The sequence below is a fragment of the Trichinella spiralis genome (genome assembly GCF_000181795.1).
Source record: "Trichinella spiralis strain ISS 195 chromosome Unknown Scfld6, whole genome shotgun sequence".
NCBI lineage: Eukaryota > Metazoa > Nematoda > Enoplea > Trichinellida > Trichinellidae > Trichinella > Trichinella spiralis.
In genome coordinates this window covers 2,565,703-2,588,934 of record NW_003526945.1, presented here as the reverse complement: position 1 = coordinate 2,588,934, position 23,232 = coordinate 2,565,703, and the positions used below count along the sequence as shown (strand labels likewise).

Sequence of the window (23,232 nt, the reverse complement as noted above, 5' to 3'; positions counted from 1 at the left end):
AAAAAATTTTCTTCACTTGTTCACAGCTTCACATAGAAAACAGGAATAATTGTCGGGGCGGTTGAATTTGGAAGAAAAAAAATTTTTTTTCTTTTTCTTCCAACCCACTGCGAGTTGACCGTCAAGAAAAAGAAGAACGCGGGTGAAAAATTTTTGCATAAAGTTACGCTCGATTTAATCGACGGGTTGTTGGCGTTCCGTGTTTGTTTACACAAGCGAGAAAATTGCAAGATATTGATTTTCGAGAACCGGTTTTCAAATCGACACCTCACAACTCGACCAAAAATTTTAAACGTGATATTTTTTCAGCAGAATAATAAAATTAGATCATCTTTATTTTTTCAATTCGTTAGATCCAAAATTATTATTTTTAATTTATCCATAATTTGCTGAAACCGGTCTAAGCGATAGAATCGTCAGCGTCGTTATTCTTCGGCTCTTCCGCCACGATTCCATTTGCACCGGCTACTTCGGTCTCGTTCTCTTTTCCAATTTCCACTTCCGGTTGCTCGTCGTTGTTGTCTTCAATATCGCTGGACAACTTTTTCTCGACCGATTCATCCGAATCCATCTCCACGTCAGAAATTTCCTCTTCACCAGACTGGGAATTTTCATCGTCGAATATTGAACACAATTCTCGCGTCGGAAACGTGTCCACTGCATCTAAACGATCAAAATAAAAAACATTCGATAATCGACAAATTCAATTCTACATTTTCCACTTCAACTGAACAAAAATTTACAACATTTTACAAAAAATTAATTAATTAAAAATAAAAATTCATCCATTACCGCCAATAAATTTCAACGACGGATAACGTTTGACGCAAGTGTCGAAATCGTCCTTACGGACAGTCTTCCGCTTGCAACCGTTCGCTGCGTCCAACATCTTCTTCGCCAGATCGACGCAGAAATACTGCTAAAATCGATCGAATATTTAATAACAAAATCTGACAATTAAAAATTTTCAAACAACAATTTACCCCAATCCACGCCATCGCTTCGGCGGCTTCCGTAGTAACGTTCGTTACCGCCGGGTCGGATTTCATCAACCGTTTCACTTTCTTCACTGACAATTGCAAATCCATCTTCCTTTTATCTTTTTTGATAAAATTTCGACAATCTCAACAGAATCAAAACGCCTGATCCGATTGGGATAACCAAACAATATACTGCAACTTGCTAGCTGACCAACGCGGAAACAATACTTGCATGCACTTAATGACAGTATGACCTAATTATCTTGATTTAAATTATGCAATAAAAAAAGAAATTTTAAATTCTGTTGTTAAAACAAAATATTTTTTAATGTAATTAATTAATTGGAAAATTTATGAAATAAAGAAAATGAAATTTTCTTCAAAACAACCAATCTACGTCGCCAGTAAATGAAAATAAGGTTGTTTTGCAACTTGGCTGGAAGAATGCCTCGCCCGCGGCTATGTCGGCTCATTTTTCGCAGACTAAATGGTAAATTTGTTTATTTTTTCTTGTTTTATTTCTGCTTTTTTTATTTGTTATTTTTGAATTTTCATCGCTTCACCACTGGTCACGACTGTTGTATGTTCAAGGTTGTTCGTTTGCACTTTGGTTAGGCATGCTTTGCACGTAGTGGCGAATTTTACAAACAGTTGACAAATCTGTGAATTCGATGGTAATGTATCGATTGAAAATCATTGCAAATCGAGTTTCACTTTGATTTGGATGCTAGAAACAAAGCGACAAATCAAAGCAGTCACTCGGTTGTTGTATCAAGCTGTTCATTTTTGCATGATAAAAGTTGAGTGTACATTTAAGCGACAAGCAGGTTCAAGAAGAGCTATTTTTGTCCTGAATCAGACGAAGCAATTCACCGAGGTCGGTTTAATAATGGTGAATAATAGCCCACGTCAACAGTGCAGACAACCGAATTGCCCCAGCAGCGGTCGATTGTGCTATATTTTCAGCGCACCGAATTGGCTTTCACTCAATTTCAATTGAATGCTTGATTAAAGTAATAAAGTGCAACAACAACAACACAACGGATACAGATGGACGACACACACACGCGCGCGAATGGCAGATACGAGGCGAACAACAGACAATGGTCAAAATCCCACAACAATGTACATATTCAGATTTCCACAGCTCAGCAGCTTCGCCTGCCTTCTTGTTATATATCTGTACATATGCTATACATTTGGCAGGTAAGTTACGCAACAAAAAGGGACGCTACATTGGGCGACGTGAATGTAACCATTACCGTTGGGGGTCTGGTGATCTGTTCTGTTCACATTGACCCGTTGATCGACGCTAATCCAATAGCAGACAAGTGTAGACAAATGCGCAGATGGTACATGACTTGGCGTTGTGATCGTTTCTCAACACAATGGGAACAAACAGAAACGGAAACGCAGCCGACCGCGAAAATACCGAAATGACAAAACTAGATCAACGCTATTCATCAGATCTGTTTAATCAGAACTGACCAATCAGATCGTGGAAAATATATTTTCTCGAGGTTTTTTTTTCAATGGCAAATATGTTCAAATGGTAAAAACTGTCCACCGGGTGGATAGTTCGAAAACATTTTCTTCCAAACATTTCTACAACACACTTTCAAATGTTGCAATTCGCATTAAAAAGTGATGAAATCAATGATTGTACAGTATGCATAATGGAACATAAGCATCATTTAAACGATATGCAACAATGTTAGAAACTATTTTTTTTAATTATATTTTTAAAATATTACCTCTACATGACTTATTTCTGGATTATTTTTTTAGTTTTCTTCTCCCCAGCTTCCAAAGTCAGTTGCATTGTCAAAAGTGTTTGTAATATTCACATTATTTATATTCTAATTTATCATGTTCCTTGGATTAATTACCATGTTATCAGTTTAGTTAGTCGTTGTTAATTTACATATGTATGTGTTTTTAATGCCATATCAATTGTCACTTCTGTAATTGTTGTATGAAAGACGAAATAAAGCGCAGGTACATTTTATTTTATATTCTCAAATATTTTCAAATAAATAATTTTAATGGACAATTTGAACGTTGAAGTCGATATTTCAGAATGGTATTCACAGGAAAAGAGCCAAATGCGGAGAAAATTCTCAAAGAAAAAATTATATTGGAACAAGTCATTTTTGACGGTGTTTGGAAGACGAAGCACAGTGCCCTTGTGTCATTGTGTTCGCATCTTTTTTCCGCATCCAATTTGAAAGACCTCGCAAATCGAGCTGTAACACTTAAAAAATATATGGAAGATATATCTATGTTTGAAGACATTTCTATACATGTTACTGCTAGCAATAAGACATTCAACGGTGTAAACGTTATTATGAAGGTTACAGAGCCGAAACGCTTTTTGGTAATGTCAGTGTATGTTTTTTACGTTTATTAAGCAAGTAAGAAGCGAAATTGGAACTATTCAGTAAAATAATTCAATAAGTAAGCATTAAGTGATACGTATAAAGTGATGCCTTTTACACGACGTATTCTGCTGTGTATTGTGATAAGTTTCAAGTTTTCAAACAGGTCATTTTAGGACAGATTAGTTGTCACACGGTTGTAAAATTTCCAAATTGACAGATCAATGAAAGTTTCACATATTATTATGATTATTATATTTTTAGCTTCACGCAGGTGCTGGAATTAATAGTATAAATGAAACTAATAGCTATATGCAGCTGGCATGCAGGAATGCATTTGGCAGCGGAGAATTGTTGAAAACTTCCATATCTGTTTGTCAAGAATTGAAGGCGATGTTCGATTTTGACTTTGCCAAGCCATTTTTGTCAGTTTTGAACAGCGGTATGCGGTTTAATGTTTACCGCAAAGTGAGACCTCTGTCTCAGTGTAATGGAATTTCGAGCGACGTTGGCGCCAGTATTGAACTGAGACATCGTCTGTGGAAGAACTGGATTTATAGTTTATGTCTGATTAATTGTTGGCGTCATTTCAAAACTTCGTCGGATGTGTTTCTAATTAGAGAACATGCCGGACACAGTGTGAAGAATAGCGTTGAAAATTCTCTGATCTATTGCACGTTAAATAATATGCTAATGCCGACGTCAGGCAGCTTTTTCAAGCTGAGTCAAGAATTGGCCGGCGGTGCGGGGGATGTGAATTTCATTCGTCACAGTTTAGATTTGAAGGCTAATTTTCAACTGCCATTCAATTTGATCAACGCAAACAGTTTTTCATTCAATCACGTTATAGCCAATTCTCCAAGAACGTTGCTTTGCATGGATAGGATATTTCTTGGCGGTTCGCAGAATTTGAGGGGATTCGTACCAAATTGTATTGGATGTCAAACCAACGGCAACTGTTTAGGAGGGTCTAGTAGTATATGCTTTGTTACGCATCTTTATCGACGAATTTTCGGCGACTTTCTATACGCGCATGCTTTCGCTGCGGTTGGCAGCCTCTGGTATGCTCCTGTTAATTTGGAATTGTCGAAACTTGTCAAAGAATTGAGCGCCGGACGGCGTCGCAGCAGTGTCGGCATGGGTCTGTTGTTCAAAATTGGCAGCTTTTGTCGAATTGAAATCAACTATTGTTTCCCTTTGGAATATCAAATTGAAGACAGAATACATCGTGGATTGCAAGTTGGTGCTGGTGTATCGTTTCTGTAATTATTTTCTTATGTAGATTGTTTGTTTTTTATTCAGTATTTTACAATGCACGTGGATACTGAGATTATAGTCTTCGATTGTATTTTTCAATTCAAAAATCTCCCCTTTGAAATATAGCTGACTAAGTTTCGCTTACTAACTTGACAATTAAATACAATGATTTATGATTGCTCTATTAATTTCATTTCTGTTCGTATTATTTAAGTACATCCCTTGAAAATTGTATTCCTATTTTCGTCAATTTCAACTCTACTACGATTTTGGCGCATATTTCGAATCATATTGTGATGTACATTCTAATCCATAAAAAATCTACAGTATGGATGAAGGCCATGTTTTTTCTTTCAACTCATTTCAATTGCACTGCCAAACCAAACACAAGAAATGTTAAGATAAATGTGTCATTAAATTGTTTAACAAGTCAAATGTTGCATTCTGTTGTCGCACTCATTTATTTTACAAGTAATTTCTGCTCGGAATCTTCATTAAATATTTACTTTCCACACAACAACTTGAACAATAATAAAAAGACGTCGTTATTTATAAGGCATTGTTTTTCCTCAATCAACCAACGAAAAATAGTTTTTTGACCTGTTTAATTCGTATTATCAGACAATTTATACGCATCACGTGGTTGGTTATCAGGAGTGATGTGAACAATACAGCGAAAGTAAACAGTAAGAAGTAAACAAACATCCGTTACTGTCATCACTTCAAATTTAAATCATATGAAATTTACACATAACTTTCTGTGCAAAACTGTATACACAATAAATAACGTAACGTGGACATTCAAAAGCAGTTTAAAATACTAAAAATATAATGGATTATACGTAACCCAGTGTCCGCGAGGTTGCGCTTTGCCGGCATCACTTGTAGTAAACAATGATTTGTAAACCTTGCTTGCTTTGGGATCGTCTTGAATACTCATCTTTTTCCGTTTCACGTCATTTTCGGCAAATGCAGACTGCTTGACTGAATTCACATTACTGTTGTTGGCTTCACTCTGAGAAACCGTCAAACCACTAGTTCCAGCTTCAGTACCTGAAATATAAATTCACATGCATTATATTCATTTTATGCTATTAGAAGACTATCATTTAACAATATTAATTGAACAAAATCAAATTATTAAATGCACTTACCAACTGAAACTTTAGAAGATTTCATTCTTTTCTTCAGAGTTTTCTTATTTATGCTTTCACGGTACTTTTCTATTTCTTCATCAGTTCCGTACAACACTATTTTATCTGCCGCAGTAAATGGCATATTGCACTAAATATAAAAACTGAATATTTGAATATCCAACGGCAATGAACTTACATTATGACAGTTTTGTCCTTCTATTTCTTTGAAACATTTTTCCGACAGAACGCAACCGCAAGACCATAGGAAACAAAAGCTGCAAAATCAAAAAAATTATTTTCGAACATTCAAAAACCAGTAAATAATTTTACCGATAAATTCCATTCATTTCAAGTCCTGAAACTGGGCATATGTAAGCGGCACTTTTCAAATCTGCGTATTCACCACCTTTGTCCGCTTTTTTCTCATCATATGCAGGATTTTTCGTCAGCTTCAATTCTTTCACATCCTAAAAATTATACAAACAAAATTAAAATTATAAAATAAAAATCAATACATTTAAAGTTGAATACCTTTAATGAAGAAATGTGGTTCAATCCTTCCACTGGTGCTTCTTTTCGTTTCAACAAAGCTTCGATAACTGCTTCTTTATTGTAAAGTCTAACAGTAACAAGTTTTAATTAGAATATAAAATTTCAATTATACTTGAATAAATACCTTCCCAACCGACACGCCACTATGGGTGCCTTCAAAGGTTGTTGAGTCAGCGCGCAGTGTTTCCATCGAGCTGCCGCTTTTTCATCCCGTTCAACCTAAACTATCAGTAAAAAGTTTTCAGAATCAATTTCTCTATCGAATAACAATATACCTTCGTTTCTTTCTTCTTTGTTTTCACAAGTTCACAACGCTTTGGTATTGTTCCACCATCACATCCCATTTCAATGCTGAAATTAGTATAAAAAATGAAAATAAAGATTTTAAAAATAGTAAAAATAAAATCAATAACGAATAAAACAAATATTTCACAGTGAAAAACAATGTAATATATGAAGCGAAACAATGCATAAAAATTTCTTATTGTATATTTCAAATAGAAAACAGTGCATGAAAACAAACAAGCATTGGCAAGGAACTAAGATAATAATAGGCTGATGAAAAAAAAAAACTACATCGGGTGTAAATAAGATCACACACTACTGGTGTTTATATACAGTAAGATAGTAAAGAAAAGTAGGAACAATCAGTTATACTTCATTTTTAAAGTCACACGGAATACTGATTGATTTATTATATTATTAAGTTTGAAAAAATAAAACTGTCCAAATTATATAATTATGAATCAATATAAACGTAAAAATTGCAATTGCTATCATTATGCAAAGATCTGCAGCTGCACGTTGTACACATCTTTATTGCAATGACTTTACATTACATTATTAAGATTACTTTTTATAATAATTGGTAAATTTCAAGCTATATTATTTTTTAATTTATGTTTCTCGGTTTCACACGTCGTAAATTGAAATATATTTCATATGATTACAGAAATAATTGTGCCTAAAATAATTATTTTATTTAAAAAGTACAATTTTTAATTTCTATAAACTCACTGGCGTAAATTCCATCTTCAATGTTTTTATAATTAAGTATTGATTATATTTGAATTTCTTGGATTACTGTAACCGTAATTTTTGTTTGTTGGTTGCAGAAATAGTTTTGTCGTCATGTACGACCGACTTGCATCCGACAACGAAGCAAGGTAATTCTTTTGAATTTACTATCATTATAGTTATGTTCACTTCAGTAGCATGTATATATACTGTAATACTGTTTTATTACGATTTTAGATGGGCTAGTTTCTATCCGGTATACATAAATGTGAAGCGTACTCTCAGACAAGGCCGCCGAATTCCATTAGCGAAAGTATGTTTATTTTGTTTAGTTATCATTACTAAAAGTAGTCATACTATTCAGGCTGTTGAAAATCCAACTTCTCAAGAAATTTATGAAATTCTTAAGAACGCTGCCTTTAATGTGAAATTAGAAGTAAGAATATAATGAAAACATCCACATGTTTCATGGAATTTTTATCTACTAAGAAAAAAATGCATCCACGCGAGTCGCAGCGAGATTTGCAGTTTCAAGGTTGCGTGCGCTTTCAGCTGAAACATGCCGATGGCAGGCCAGTTAATCCTGATTTACCGAATCGTTGGTTTCCATATGAGGACATTTTTTAAATTAATATTTCATGGTTAATATTTATTGAACAGGTGAAGCAGTATTTATTTACGCAGCTTCGTTGATACCAAAGCTGAAGTCCCGTCAAACTCGTTCTAATCTTCCGAATCAGGAATCAGCGCCTGCTAATAAACAAGCTCGTGGTAAAAAGAAGCGCGGACATCGTTAATAATTTGTTATTCCCTTGAAAAGGAAATTTGTTAATTAACAAAAATTCTCCGTATGTATGTCATCAGTCTTTGCAGTGTATTAAAAAAAATTTGCTGCTGGCTGTTTTGTCGTTAATTAAATAAATTGAATTTGATAGCGTTGAATGAAGAAATAAAGGAGCCGTTTCAAGAATTAAAGTCCCAGACTTTTATTAATTCATTGTTGATAGTTGCTCAACACTAATTATATATGTTTAATGAAATGTTTATACAGTTATTATTATTATTATTATTGTATACATATTTATGCTTAAAGTTGACTTTGTAGCTTTGAAAAAAATGCCTAATGCAGTCAACATTACGGCTAACAGTAAGCATTATCGAGAATTTTCAATAAACTGAAATTGATAATGACAAAATTTGTTAATAACGTGATCATTTTATTATTTCAACCCCAAACACATGCCTTTATTAGTATGTCTCTTACTGTTACTTTTAAATCCAAAATAGAAACATTTGATAATAATACAGTTTGCCCTCAACATTCGCCAATTTGTGATAATGCACAGATTCCAAGATTTCATTTCCAAGATGCACAGCAATAAGTGAAAATTATCTAGTTCTTTATCAAGCGTATCGATGGACATTAACGGAAGGTCTCGTTCAGAGCAGCGGTCAGCGATGTAGATGAAAAGCCGAATGTAGCGATAACGACTTTACGAAACTGGGATGCTAATTAACCGCTGCTAATGCTAAGGTAAACAAAGATTAGGGTGAAGCAAAAAGGGACGCTGCGAACGTGGTAGGAGAGGGGGGGGGGCGGTCGGTTTGCGAAGCTTCAGTCGCACAATTCCTGAATTGATTTTAAGCTTGGCAACTCGTCTAGACATGTATGGAAGCGCAGAACTGCGCTCCCAGGCTAGCACGGTCCAACATATAGTCAGAATAATGCAATATTTGAGTAATGACGTAATGCATAATGCGCTTACAGTGGCTTATGCTTGCATACTGTTCATGTATTGTTAGTTTGCTAAGCAGCAGTTTTCGTTTTATACTGAGTTTTGGTCTTCCTATTTACTGTTTTCGTCTCTCTGTTTGTTATAGGTCGGAGCGAATTTTGGAATAAATGAAGAAAAAAGTCAGGAACAACTTTCGATGACAATGTTTTTTAAAACATATGCACCGGCCAATCCATCCACTCGGGTAAGCTTGCACGCAGGAACATACCCACAATTTAGACGGCTATGCACTCAATCGAATGAATTTAAAAAAAATAATTATGGAATAAATACTAAATATGCAAATCAGTATAAGTCCTGTGATATCCCATGAAGGTTTTAAGCAATTGCGCAAGACTGGCTATAAGGCATAAGCGGGCCGTATGAATTGAAGAGACATGTATTCGCGGTACCACCGGAAAAGATATACCACGAATATTGAGGGAAAACTATAATAATTTCATGAAAGCTATAGCTGTGACATTTTCTTCAATAATTGATTCTTTTATAAGCAAAATTTAAATTTATTTTCGTTTAAAGACTTGTTCAAATCGTTTAGCTTTTCGTTTCATTAAAGTGATTGTATTTTTAACTTAAGGTGAATGGTGTGTTCAACAACAGAACAGTATTGTGCAGTTGAAGTAATCGACTTACTTTCTCTTGGATAAACTATGCCAAAAGGATTTTAATTCTTTGCACTTCAGTCTTCCATTTCATTTGCATTCAGAAGAAATATATAATTTCAAACATTTTTATAGTGCTATTAGACATACCATATCTTCTTATCATTGTTAATGAAAATTAAGTACGAAAGTTTGGCAGAATTGTCCTCAAAGTATTTTAAAATGTTATGCGTAAATACTGTGAAATTTGTTACTAAAACTGTCGCAAGTGAATGCACAATTTAGTTCTAGTTAAATGCAGTTTTAATACGTGTTGGAAAGTTAACTTGAAATTGTTAATCAATTAACAACATCAATAATGGAGTTATGTAAATAAAACCATAAAAGGAATTAAGTATTTCGAATTTGTTTCAACAATAGCGTTCACTTTCTCTCAAATAAATTATTATATATATATAATTGATTTTTTATATTTCACCAAATTGTTACAATTTTACATGAAGCACACCATCAACTAAATTTTACAATTTTTTAAAGCGGTTAGCGTAAAAGTAGTTAAACAACGATTGTTCAAAACAAAGCTTTGTACAAAAATAGCAAAATTTCACATTTCAAATATGACAATGGAATGTTCAGGACGGGCATTTGTTTTTGCAAAAATAAACTTAAATTATATATATATATATATATATACATTTTCATCTGTGCACTTGAACAAGTCTATTACTTTTCAACTCGTGATCTTGAGCTAATCGTCGACGATCACTGCTGTCACTACATTGCAACTGAAATAAATATTATTTTTTATTATTTTATTTTATTCATGAGTGCTGAAACTTACGTTTTGCTCATACCACTTTTTCCACCTAGACATGGTAAGTTTGTATTCTTGAAATTCACGGCACCATTCACGATAAACTGCATTAAATTCTTGTATACTGTGAGGTTTCTGACAATTTTCTAAAAATACACAACAAATGAATTTTTAAATATTTTAAAATTATAAAAAACAATATTCAGTACTGTCGTCAACAAATATCTGATATGAGACCAGCTTGTTTTTCTGTTGAACACATTCATACAAGCCTGAATAATCTTTGGTAATCTGAAAATATTATTAATAATTTAAAGTTTCAAATTTTAAGTAAAAAATGAATAATCAAGTCATTTTACGTTCACAATAACCAATCCATTTTCTACAGTTAGCAAAAATTTTGAATCAGAAAGATCAAGAGTTCGGTTATTGAACATCCAAATTGCATCCAACCGTTCTTCAGCACTGTTAGGTATCTTTTGGTGACACGTCAAGCTGATTGAATCACCTGGATAAAGAAGCCTTGTAAAACGACGCGTTGCTTCAACACAGCTAGGTTTCAGAGGATCAGCAGATGATATTTTTATCCATCTGTAAAATATGCACAACTAATATTTTTCTTTCTTTGACTGCTCAACAGTGCACTTACTCATCACGGTAGGAAGTTCGATAACGATGGCACTGCTGTCGGATTGAATGCCAAGCACAATAAGGATCTTGAGCGCACAATATGCACGATTTGTATAAATGACATTGTGGAAGTTCGATTTGTGAAACTTCTACATCCTGAGCTATATATAAATACTGGCCCTAAAAAGTCTGCATTAAATTTGCATATAAAAATTAATATTATTATATGATTACAGGAAGTATCTGCATTGCATGAACTGGTTCTTCATGCCTAAGCTTGTATACAGCGACAACATTTGCTTGCACATAGCTGTGAGCGTCATGCCATGAAACAATTTTAAAAAGTTTTCCATTATCTAAAGTAGTAATGCATTGTTAATATATAAATTTACATTTCAGTAAAAATTTTTACTTGATGCTGCGTAAATGACAGGATAAGAGCTATCTTCACCGACAACAATATCAACAACTAATTTTTGCAAAATCACGTCTTTTCTATAGAACAGTGGTCCTTCAGGACTTCGAAATTTATTATTTTGATGTGATACAGCTCTGTCCATCAATGTATGGGTTTTCACAAAATGTAACGTAGTATCTGACAATGTCTTCGAATCACGAACGCACTTAAAAAATAACAGGAAATATGTTTAGCCTTTAATTAACCATGCAATCAATGGAGACTGTATGCAAACATTTTAAAATCTTAAAATGTTTTTAAAAACACAACTACAGCCACGCTCAACCTGCTTAAATTTATGGCAACATCATGTCATTGGGAAGATTTAACAAAAATTATCTCACTTGTCCAGGTCGTGGAGTCGGCGTTTCTGTAGAAGGAAGTGCTTGCCAAACATGCAAGGGTGAGACTTGTCCTTTAAACGGGCTACTGTCGAATACAGCTTTGATTTCAGACAATGTATACACGCAAATTGCACTTCCGGAAAATCCATTTTCTCCAGTAGAAAATGTAGCATAAAACAATGTTTCTTGATTACTTCCAGATACTTTATAAACATCCTCTTAAATATAAAAAATTTGAAATAAATCTATAAAAATATACATGCTCATTCTCTTACGAATTTCATTGAAGTAAAATGGAAATTCTCCGGATATAGAGCAGTTTAGACGAGCTTTAAAAAATGAAGTCCATGTTTGCTTCAGCAAGTTTCTACCACCAGTATCAGACTATAATTTAATATATTATTTTTAAAAAGTTAAATAAAAAATGAAAAATTCAAATACTTTGCATATACGCCCAACTCGTGAATAAATAACCGTTCCGCAAGACATGTATTCTACAGCGAGCTCTCGAAAAAAATAATACACATACCCATCTCCAACGTCAAATGCAGCAACAAAATTCGGCTCTTGAACAAAAATAAAATTAGCAAAGATTATGCTTGCGAATGTAAAAAATACCTTTCAACCATTTTGAATCCGTATGAGCGGTACTCATATACGGATGCATCATGTCGCCTCTTTCATTTAACAAGGGAGGTCGGTATATAACACGATTGGCACCAGTGTAATCCGTTGCTGTTGCAGAATAAATGGAAGGAATTTTTCCAGGATTTCCGTGCTCTGTAAAAAACATTAATTGAAAAATTAATTTCTACCATGTTCAACATATTCAAATGCACCTATCCAGACAGCGGCTCCAAAATCATCCGGATCGCTAGGACATATTGCAGCCCCACTGCTGCCCGTTTCATGCACGTGCAAAGTTGTGCTCTAAAATAAGAATGCTTTACAACTGTTCAAAGTGGAAAATAAACTTTTATTACATCAAGTATGCTTATAGTTGGATTGAGTGCATTTGTACTGCAGAGATATAACGTTCCATCGGAACGTTTGATCACCAGTTTGACATGATTTTGACACTTTAGTTCCTGAAAAAATATTTATACTTTTAGAATTGCACAATGTAATTTTTAAAATACCTGATCTCTCGTCCGAACACTACACAAAGCTAATGCTTCAGTGGTAGGTTTCAACTCAAATTCACCAAACTAGAAACGAGGTAAATTAATATTTAATAAACAGAAAGTGTTTATTATCTATTTTCATTAGCATAAAAGTTATTTTAAAATATTCACCTTGTCACGTAACAGTGTGGAGTTTATGTCATTCATATTTAGTTTGTAAAATGAATTCCTGAAATGAATTGTTACAATTCTTGATGACTTGCAACAAGCTAAAAATATACTCACATTGCTCCAACATATAAAGCATTAGCATCTTCATCCAGCAAAAGCACTCGGTAGTACAAATTACCTTTATTGAACACGTGCTCTAAAAGATAAAGTTGAACAGATATAAGCAATAATAATGCAATAATTCTCTTTCAATGTGAAGTGGATTTACAATTAGCAACATATTTTTAGGTGTTTCTTTTTGGGATAAGCATGTTTATCACATAATTGACTTTTCCTTCCGGAACAGCATTGCATCACTAATGGTGCCCGTGTTGATGTTGATGAGAAATATAAAACAACATGCCGGTAATATCTGTTTATATCTATACCTATATATACATACGTGTCGTGTCAGAACAACTACTGTAGTTATTGATTATTAGGCGTGAATAATATTATAAATCTCGATTCACTCCAGTACCAATTTAGTTTAATCAAAACATTTATTTTTTCATAATGAATTGAAAAATAATACAAATTTTCAACATATCCTCAAAACACATTAAATGAAGCAAATGTGTTTGTACTGTATTACTATTTTAAGAACTTTTCACCGTATTTCTAAGTAATAATAATAATATATAAGTGAACTAGTATCATTTGCTTTAAATATATTTTTTATTCACCAGACGGACTGTTTTATTACTGTTAGTGAAATAAACAGACCCTCTCTGTATAGTACAATACAAATTTCCCTAACAAAAAGTTTTCCAGAAAAACAACTTATTTAGTCAGCTTTGATCAGCTTTTCAGCTGCTAGCATATCACACAAATATCAATTCGCATGGGGAAAAGCAAAAGCCAGTGGAATATCTTTTCAGTCAAAGATTTTATCAATCAATACTGCTTTAGCATATTTATTAATTAGACCATTCATCATGACAAATTGAGATGTTGAAACTGATCCAGGTCGTTCCCAGTAGATCTGGTCAAAGGTCAAGGTTTAATTTCTACTGAGCGCATCATCAGATATCAGATCTTAGTTTCCGTTGAGATTTTAAAGGTCAATTGGACATCAAGTACTTTATTTTCATTTCAAAGTAATTTCACATTATCTTTTGGATATAAAAATGCTTTTATAATTAAAAATACTGCTCTCATTTTTCATATCTGCATATAAAGCAAATCGAATTGCCTTCTTCGTCAATGTATTTTTTTTATTATGAATAAACTGGCAATTATACATTTATAAAGTTGTTAAAATTGAATTCATCTTTCCATTAACGATTTACACGATCTATTTTCAGCTCTACTTGTTTCATTGTTATAGCTTAAGCAATTCGGCTTCGAAATTGTTCGATCCATTAGCAGTTATTTATAGAACGAATAATACTGGACATTATGCTTAAGAACATTCATTTTACAAGTTGAAAAATAACTCATGATTTTACATTGAAACTTTTTTTTAAAAAATACAAATAATAATAGATTTAAAAATGAAACTTAAATGTAAAAAAATTCTTTGTTACTTTGTTGCAATTGTTGAATGTTAAAAACATCTGTTAAATATTTGATGAAGGAAATTTTCACTGACAAATTTATGTTCAATGAATAATAATAATAATAATAATAGCAACAATGTTCAATGAAAGTTGAATAATAAGAAAGCATTTTAAAATAGAAAAAGTTCTTTTAAAAAAATGTAAATAGTTTTTAAACTATGCTTCTGAATTTCTAATAAATTTGATGGAATAAAAATTCAATTTTATTGAAACAGTAGCAGTAGAAATAGAAAAATGAATTAAAATATCGTTCAGATTTTTCTGTGGAACTTTTATGATTGCAACTGGCAAAGCCATTTCCGGCTAGTACGTATTCAACAATTTGCAACAAAGGGTGCTTTTCACAAGGATGACTTCAGTCAACAACAACCTTCACATTTTACTTCCATCTGACCCACTTATTGTTATGTACTAATTGTTGTGTTGGATATAAAAATAACTTTATGCTTTAATTAAATGGAAAATCAAATCAGAAAGCTGTCGATGCCATTTGGATAGAATGAATCATTTATCACGCGGAATGAACAATTTATCATTGACATTTGATGCGCACCATGGATCAGCCAAACATCAATTTCAAGAAAACAAAGTATTCTAATTTATCCAACTTTCTTTACTTCGGAAGCAAGAACTGAAGAAGCCTGCTTCCGTCAATTATATTGAAAAATGATTCTTTTTATAATTTTATATTTCCACCACCAAAAATTAATACCATAATCAACAACTTCAACCGAATCATTTTATTCACCCCAGACCAAGTTTACATAATGATAAATTTTTAATCAGAGAACAAAAAATTTGAATAATTTCCTATCGTCATCTGCTATTTATCTATTTCTGCTGAAAATTGTTTTCCTTGTTTCGCTGTTCAGCAATAATCATTTGTCATATAACTGAACAAAGGAGTGGACTGACTAAAAGCAAATAAAACGCGGAATCATGATCATCGTCATTCATATCTTGACTTTTAAAATTAGCAAAACGCTTGCACTTCTTCTCATGCGCTAAATAATCGAATAAAGACAATCTTATCCAGTATGATTTTGACATGCGTTCAAAAATGCTAATAATAATATTATTATTCATATTTTGAAGTTTATAAAGCATATGAAAAATCATTGAAGATTAACCATGTGAGAGATCAGATGAATTTTTTATTTTTTTTGTATGCAAATTAATAAAATTGTCATTTTGTTTTCTGAAAACAATTATTTGTTAAGCTTGGAAATTTGCATCAGTATAAAATTCAAAAATTGCTAATAATAATAGCGAATGGTTATTGACATAAGAATCCACTGGTATAATCCTGAAAAAAATAATAATATTTTCATTTCCAAAAAGGTACTTTTGTTATGCAAATACACCTCTTTTTTTTTCCTTTTTAACTCTCGTAAGAGGCAAATCAACTTAAGGTTGATGCAAATTGAAAAGTGTTGAAACTGGAAATGCACTATTATTTGAGCAATGTTCTGCAAGTAGGTAGTCAATAAAAATTAATGCTTGAAAAAGCACAACCAGATCAAACAAAACTTTTTAGTAGAGTATAAATTAAAACAGGAAGACACATTATGTAATACTTGATTATGGTCAAATTAAGCTCCACTTGAAATACTCGGACAATTTTGGAAAGTGAACAAAATGTAAAACTCTTCAAAATGCAAAACTGGTCATTTATGCACCATCTCCTCAAAAGTAATTATTCGTTTTTCGACAAATCACCACCACCACCACCACGCCCACGTTTTCCATTTAAACAACCGTTCCCTGAAGGCAATTGATAATAAAGCTGAATATATATATACAGCTGAATCGAGTTATCTATCTATTTATTTTCAAGCGGCTTCAAACTAACACTAGACTGTCAATTTCACGAAATGTGCAGAAAACAGTCCCAGCCGTAATGAAAATAGACTCGAATGCGTGATTCAAAGCTTTGCTCAAATTACTTTAGCATATTTGCAAAAATTGTCAATGCATTTCGATCACTTTTTCTGATATTAATCGTTTGATCTTGTATTACCGGCATACATTGTTCTGGAAATTGTATAATTTTACCCAAATGCAATAGTTGCATTAATTTTTATGGAAAATAATAAAAATAAAAAATCATATTACCTGGCCGAACACGAAATTGTGGATCGACAGAGTTGACAAGAAGAAAAACGCCAAAAGCGTTTATCAATGCCCAATGGAAAATGGTCATTTCGCGACCGGATGTATGTAGAAGAGGAACGCTTCAGCAGTGGTTTTTCATCGTTCGACGGTGCTGGCCATCGACATAGACGCTGACCACTTGACGAGCCGAGCCTTGGTCGATTTTGATCGGTCTGCTTTAAAATCAAGATTGGCAACAGCAGGCTTCTTCTTTCAGCTTTCTCTCCAATGCTCGCTTCTCTTTTGCTTTCAATAAAACAACATCAACAACAACAACAGCAACAACAACAATGCTGGAGTTATCAGGGCTTAAAAATCATAAAAAATATACATGTAAAAATATGGAGGATATATATATATATATATGGTTTTTCTTTTTTGGAATAGATTTTCAACGCGCACACACGATATCGCTTAAACAAGACACGATAGAAAATGGGGAAATAGTTGAGAAATCAAAAGTGTCAATTTTATTAGACACCGGTTTCTGTATAAAGACAGCTTTGATGGGTCAAGACTCAAAAATTCGACAGGTGAAAAAGGCCAATTCTGCAAGCTGTAACGGAACCGGTACAGCGTTAATAACAATTAGCAGTTTGATATATGTGTATATTAAAAACTGCTGACCTTGATATGATGGTTACAGTTGACCTATTCGTGTTACAGTGAAAGATACGGTGCTTACTTATTAGCGTTGAAAGGGGAATGCAAACACGAGCATTTCACAAAAAACGTCGACCAGCTAGCTATTGAATGCTGATGAGGAAACAAAAAGTAATATAAGCATATGCATTTTGGAAATAAATGAATAAAAAGTGAAATCTTGAAAAACGCATACGAACAGACACAATCAACGTGTAGCAAGCAGCTCATTTCTCAAAGCATGAACTGCAGCGGACTAGAAATAGCTGTTCGTTGTTCTTCCAGTGCTTTTTCTCTTTATCGTGCACTTTCTCTATTTGCTGAAGAAATCGATGATTGTCCAGCTATACACACACATACAGCGTCGCCCAGTCTTCTCTTGCAGCCTAATTTAATTCCAACTAGCATCCCGCGCCGTCTACTAGGCCGAAAATGAAGAAAAGCTTAATCGACTGGTGCATCATTTGCAAATGTAGAAGATAACCACGACCTCGGACCACTTTTTCAAAGGAACCAACGAAAATACGAAGGTCGAGGCTGCGCGAGGTTAAGTGGCCACCTTCGTCAGGCAAGGTTCTATTCGTATTCAATTTCCAACAATGGGCACCCAATGAAAAGCGCGGAAACAGGAGGGCGCCACCACTTGTTGGTCGAAGTTTTACATCGAATAAACATAGCATGCTCTGGTGCTTGACACATTCTTCGAACTAAACGTCCCATTCAAAATTCAGCTTCATACATTCGTCCGTCTTATTACTTTTATTGTATATATGTATATATATATTTGATAGAAGTTCACATTTATTGACTTTTTAAACTTTTACTAACAATTATAAAAAAATTTTGTCATTTTTCAAATATTCTAAAAAAGTTTCCAGTCAATTAATAAAAAATCCAATATAATTCATTGGGTATTATTACAAAGGACATCGATGCTATCATGTTAAGTTATCAAGTAAATAAATTTATTTGAAATGAAATGAAATAAATTAGGAAAGAAATTTTCTTTTAATTAAATTTTTTCATTTTCCTCTCTCTCTTTGATAACTTTAGCAGAACTTATTTAATTCTTGTCATGAAGGGAAGAAAATTAATTTTTAACGAAAATTATTTTTCCTTTGCTGTACATGCGCACAGATGAACAGATCTTGAAATATTTATGAAATTATATGACATGATCAATTTGGGCGGATATAAAATTGCATAAAATCATTATTATCGTTTAGGTTGTAAGATTACAAGCGACAATGCTGCTGCTTAAGATACATAGTTTTAAAATTTGTCAGACCGTGATGAAATCAACGCCTGCTATTCAAGAAGCGTGATGAAGCAAAAGGCTGCAAGCACAGAATGGTCAATTAAGTGAACTCTTCATAGCCAATCCTCAGAGAAGGGATGGCTGGTCGCTTATTTCAATCGACCCATCATTATTATTATCCAAAAGCGAGCAGACAAAATCAACCAACGCTAAAGCACATAAGAAACTGAATTACACAAAATAAGATTGTCACCCCGGGCCAGACACCAAGCGCTCTAGTCTGCACTTTACACGTTCGAGCCATGGATGTCTTTGAGCGAGCAAATAAAGCTACTAGTTCAGCAATTCAAAGCATGATGCTGAACAATGAAAATATTCCTCAAATGGATTTTTTCTCTTTACCATATTATTTACTTAAATCTACTGCTTTATTTGCAGATAATACATTATATTAATTTTCTTTCAAATTTTATATGCTTTAGATCATTTCTGACTAACTTGGAGAAAATATGTGCAATAACAATTTTTTCTTATAAACTTAATTCAAGAAATAATTTGAACAACTTTTCCATGCTAAAAAATGCTTTTGAAGTGATTTGATTTGCTCTTTTGCAAGTTATAAACAAGCAGATAGAAAATGAAGCAAGCAAGCAGAGCAGAAAATTATTGCAACAATAACAATAGCATAAAAAAACAGAACAATTATTAACTTGTTGCGGTCGCTATTGGGTTTTTTGTTGGTAACACATTAATGTTCTTTGCACAGATTTAAATAGTTACTCGATGATGCAGCTTTTGTGCCAAAAAATTAAAAAGGGAAATAAAGACCATAAACAATTGAACAAGAACTACCAAAAAATGCATTTCTGCTTAACAGTTCATTTATATAATATGTGCTGTGAACGATGAACCGCTGTGAGGAATTTCAAATGCAATTTACATTTATATTGAAAATTAAATCTGCAGAAATTGTTAAATTAAATCGCTTGCCAAAGCGTTAGAAATTGAAAAGAAAAAAACTGAATAAAACAACAGCTGTATAGCAAGATGTCATTTAAAAGGAGACATATTTTTGTAATTTCATTCCTTTTTTGAATGATATAAAATTTTGACTATCTATAAATAGAACAAGAACGCTAAGAATGCCAAGTTGGTTGCTTTTACAGTGCTGAAATAGAAATACTTGCAACGTTTGAAGAAGATTACGCCCTTGAAATTGACTAGTTTGAAATGTTTATCAAAAATTCTATGCCATCAAAAGAGGGCATCTGGAAAATTGGAGATCTAGCATCCGTTTACCACAACTAACTAACTAAATATCACTTTTATATGATCAAAGAGGCAATTTTCGCTTTCAAGAAATTCTAATTAAAGGGTTTCGGTTAAGGTTGAAAGAGTATTACCCGATTAGGGGTCTATTAACCGTACACGGGGTATGGTTTTATTGCTTACAGTTGGCCCTCAACGCATCCGGTAAGCCATATGGTGCGCTTGTGACAAAAGCACCATACCGTCACAGGAGCAAAACTGCCCACTTGACAGCAAGATAACAATTGGGAAAGCAACGCTGGACAGCTGTCTTTGACCTGGATAGCATGTTCTAGTCTTGCATAATTTATGAAAACGTTGATCCTGTCCTCTTTTGAACACAGATGCTTGATATAAAACACATCAGCATCTAAAAATTACAACCAATCTGACCAGCTGGCTTACCTTGGCCATGCATGAGGAAAAAATGGTTCTTATTCCATCTCAACGAGAAGCTTAGATTATCAGCTAAAAATTAGTTAATTTGCAAAATGTTTCGATGCTTTAAATTTAAAACTACACACAACATACTACATATATGCATAAATACACAAGCAACATCTGAATTTCTGAGAAAAGTAAAATGGCTACGTTGCAGTTTAATTACGTTTTTAAGTATCAAAATAAATGCAACACAGTTTCTTTGTTTTTCAATTTTTGAACAGCAGGTGTTTTGTTGAAGCAAAGTCATTCCAGTTAATTTCAAGGTTTTCCGTTCAGACATTTTGCTCAAACCATCTGCCGCAGTTATTCAAATCACGAAAAAGAAGCCGCCAAAGCATGCAAACCACCGTCGATTGTTAAGCATACATTAATAAAAATGTGCATTTGGAATGTTCAGTGTTTTTTTTATTATAAATTTCTTTATGCTACTCATTTGTCAACGTTGATTGTTCAGAGGTTTGGAATTTTGTTGCTTCAATATTTTTCAAAAGATGCGTCAAAATATTCAATCAGCATCCCTTATTCATTAGTGGATTCCAAAAACAAGAAAATACTTTTTTACATTATTAAGAATCCACTATTTAAATGTGATGCTATTAACATTTTTCATTTGTAAATTAGTTTATAAATTGTAGTTCAAATATTCGGCTAATAAATTATACAAATTATATAGCAGTAGTCAACACAATAACTTTCAGTAAAAACTTTAACCATAAATAAATGTTAAGCAGCAACAAAAATGTTGCTTATCGTTTGTCACGATCGAACGCATATATAATGAAAATTTATTACACTTTATTCCAGCATTACTAAGTTGTTTATTTTAATTAATTGCATTGTGCTATTTTAAAAATACTGTAATGTGAATAAATAATCTTTCAAAAATTGTAAACATAGTTGAAATGGTAGTATGTGTAAATTTAAGAAATAAATAGCATAAACGTAATCTATAATAAACCGCTGCAATTTGACCCAGCAACCAGTTTAGTTCATAATTGGCTAAAATTATTGAGTTACATTATTTTCAAGGAAGTTATTTTATGGATCTTCTTTTAACAACAAACCGGTGAAAATTAATGACTGTTAAAATATTTCATTTGATATATAATTGGACAGTTTATATTATCCGATAAACTGTTCTGAGTTTAAAAATTAAAAAGAATTTTAAAAATTTGCTATAGTTACTACCTAGTTCAATAATATCTTCAAGATTAAAATTCCATCCTTTTGTATTCATGTGAAATATTTGTTTGAGAAAATGAATCATAAAACGTACAAAAAACAGTAAAAATAAATAAATAATACATGGAAGTAGAGCAATTAAACAGATGTAAATGTTCATCTAGTGACAATTTAGTTATGCAGCCATTTTGATATTAGGCATTCCCTACAGCATTTCCATTGCAATCACCAACTTTAACAGTTTGCATTTAAACTATGGATCTATTTCCCATGGAGAATTATTCGATTAAAGTAAAAATTGAAAATCAATAGAATATAGTGAAAAATCGCATTACTGAATATAGCAAAGATAGATTATTTGGCTATTAATAAAAGAAGCAGAAATTCAGTGCTCAGCTCCCGTTGAGCTGATGTAAATAATGGCACCGCCTACCTGTCTGTGGTACGCACAATTGACAAGCTGTAGAAGAGCCAAATTGCAGACAGCAGGGTTACTGAATAAATGTAAATGAAAAGAATAAAATTCCTCACAGTCAACCAGCTAAGCAAGACATTCACAGCAGGATCACTAGTTTGAGCATCATTATCATCATCTGGTTCGACTGTAGTTTGTTTCTGATTGGCCGGTTCTTTGCGGTATCCCGTCGACGTTGACTGCACACCGTTTGATGGTCGACACCAACTTTAGACAATGCGATGGTCATGCGACGGTTGGCATCTGTTCCTTAGTGGTCAATTAAAGCTCTAGCATGACGTGAAACTGTGAAAAACAAGGTCAGCATCGTTAAGCAATGGAAAAGCCAAAATTGCCTTGTTGACATTCGACCCATCACAGTGGTCAGCTGCAACATGACCAGGTCGCGGTCATATTTTGCAAGCCGCTTATGGACTAGCCAGTCGTAAGCACTGTTTGTACACGACACCAAGCCGAAAAGCCGCTTGGTCGCATTATCCGCTTCTGCATTAATAAAGATGAAGCAGAACTAATTACCAGCGAACCATGCTTAACAATTGTGTCTCAGGATCAATCGGCACGTATGAACGAACATTTTCACATTCAAAACCCTGCCGCTGACCAATTACCAATTGTTTGATTGGTCCGGATGGTCGAATGGCTGTCATCGATTATAGACAATTATTTCCAGCCGAAGTAACAAAAACCAATAGACTCCTGGGCCACCGGCTAGCAATATTCACCGATGAAAGTTTTGATGCCATGACGTTGTTAGCTTGAATGCACCTGCTACGAACACGGATTTGAAAACTCTATCATTTGTAATCAAATGATTAGCAAAAAAGGGGAAATAAATCATTATCATTGTCGGCCCAAACAAAAGAAGCGGCATGATTAAAAAAGTCTTGCTTTTACTAATAATAGCAACTAG

At 33.3% G+C, this 23,232-nt stretch overlaps 8 protein-coding genes across 8 annotated transcripts; 4 read left to right on the top strand and 4 right to left on the bottom strand.

Moving 5' to 3' along the window:
* Positions 1–400: 400 nt before the first annotated feature.
* Tsp_08237 (putative DNA polymerase epsilon subunit 4) lies at positions 401–1,088 on the bottom strand. The gene is made up of 3 exons (XM_003373598.1): positions 984–1,088; positions 793–919; positions 401–663 (listed from the first exon to the last, which is right to left on the bottom strand). Exons 1-3 carry the CDS (start codon positions 1,086–1,088, stop codon positions 401–403), a joined length of 495 nt encoding a protein of 164 aa, XP_003373646.1.
* A 616-nt stretch (positions 1,089–1,704) lies between these two features.
* On the top strand, positions 1,705–2,420 carry Tsp_08236 (conserved hypothetical protein). The gene is made up of 3 exons (XM_003373597.1): positions 1,705–1,931; positions 1,995–2,151; positions 2,187–2,420. Exons 1-3 carry the CDS (start codon positions 1,705–1,707, stop codon positions 2,418–2,420), a joined length of 618 nt encoding a protein of 205 aa, XP_003373645.1.
* Positions 2,421–2,955: 535 nt separating this feature from the next.
* Tsp_08235 (outer membrane protein, OMP85 family) lies at positions 2,956–4,624 on the top strand. The gene is made up of 3 exons (XM_003373596.1): positions 2,956–2,978; positions 3,060–3,321; positions 3,623–4,624. Exons 1-3 carry the CDS (start codon positions 2,956–2,958, stop codon positions 4,622–4,624), a joined length of 1,287 nt encoding a protein of 428 aa, XP_003373644.1.
* Positions 4,625–5,435: 811 nt separating this feature from the next.
* Tsp_08234 (conserved hypothetical protein) lies at positions 5,436–6,965 on the bottom strand. The gene is made up of 8 exons (XM_003373595.1): positions 6,961–6,965; positions 6,579–6,654; positions 6,428–6,522; positions 6,283–6,370; positions 6,082–6,218; positions 5,948–6,026; positions 5,770–5,899; positions 5,436–5,668 (listed from the first exon to the last, which is right to left on the bottom strand). The coding sequence occupies exons 1-8, from the start codon at positions 6,963–6,965 to the stop codon at positions 5,436–5,438; spliced, it is 843 nt and encodes a 280-aa protein (XP_003373643.1).
* A 469-nt stretch (positions 6,966–7,434) lies between these two features.
* Tsp_08233 (signal recognition protein) lies at positions 7,435–7,947 on the top strand. The gene is made up of 4 exons (XM_003373594.1): positions 7,435–7,469; positions 7,558–7,633; positions 7,685–7,756; positions 7,873–7,947. The coding sequence occupies exons 1-4, from the start codon at positions 7,435–7,437 to the stop codon at positions 7,945–7,947; spliced, it is 258 nt and encodes an 85-aa protein (XP_003373642.1).
* Positions 7,948–10,416: 2,469 nt separating this feature from the next.
* On the bottom strand, positions 10,417–14,662 carry Tsp_08232 (semaphorin-2A). Its single transcript, XM_003373593.1, has 18 exons — positions 14,583–14,662; positions 13,588–13,670; positions 13,373–13,454; positions 13,259–13,316; positions 13,103–13,171; positions 12,938–13,051; positions 12,779–12,893; positions 12,582–12,743; positions 12,405–12,529; positions 12,239–12,347; positions 11,964–12,181; positions 11,575–11,785; positions 11,397–11,518; positions 11,182–11,342; positions 10,904–11,123; positions 10,742–10,823; positions 10,560–10,678; positions 10,417–10,503 (listed from the first exon to the last, which is right to left on the bottom strand). The coding sequence occupies exons 1-18, from the start codon at positions 14,660–14,662 to the stop codon at positions 10,417–10,419; spliced, it is 2,217 nt and encodes a 738-aa protein (XP_003373641.1).
* A 1,412-nt stretch (positions 14,663–16,074) lies between these two features.
* Positions 16,075–17,062, bottom strand: Tsp_08231 (hypothetical protein). The gene is made up of 3 exons (XM_003373592.1): positions 16,975–17,062; positions 16,806–16,893; positions 16,075–16,165 (listed from the first exon to the last, which is right to left on the bottom strand). Exons 1-3 carry the CDS (start codon positions 17,060–17,062, stop codon positions 16,075–16,077), a joined length of 267 nt encoding a protein of 88 aa, XP_003373640.1.
* Positions 17,063–22,355: 5,293 nt separating this feature from the next.
* Tsp_08230 (hypothetical protein) lies at positions 22,356–22,941 on the top strand. The gene is made up of 3 exons (XM_003373591.1): positions 22,356–22,418; positions 22,456–22,578; positions 22,741–22,941. Exons 1-3 carry the CDS (start codon positions 22,356–22,358, stop codon positions 22,939–22,941), a joined length of 387 nt encoding a protein of 128 aa, XP_003373639.1.
* The last annotated feature ends 291 nt before the right edge of the window (positions 22,942–23,232 follow it).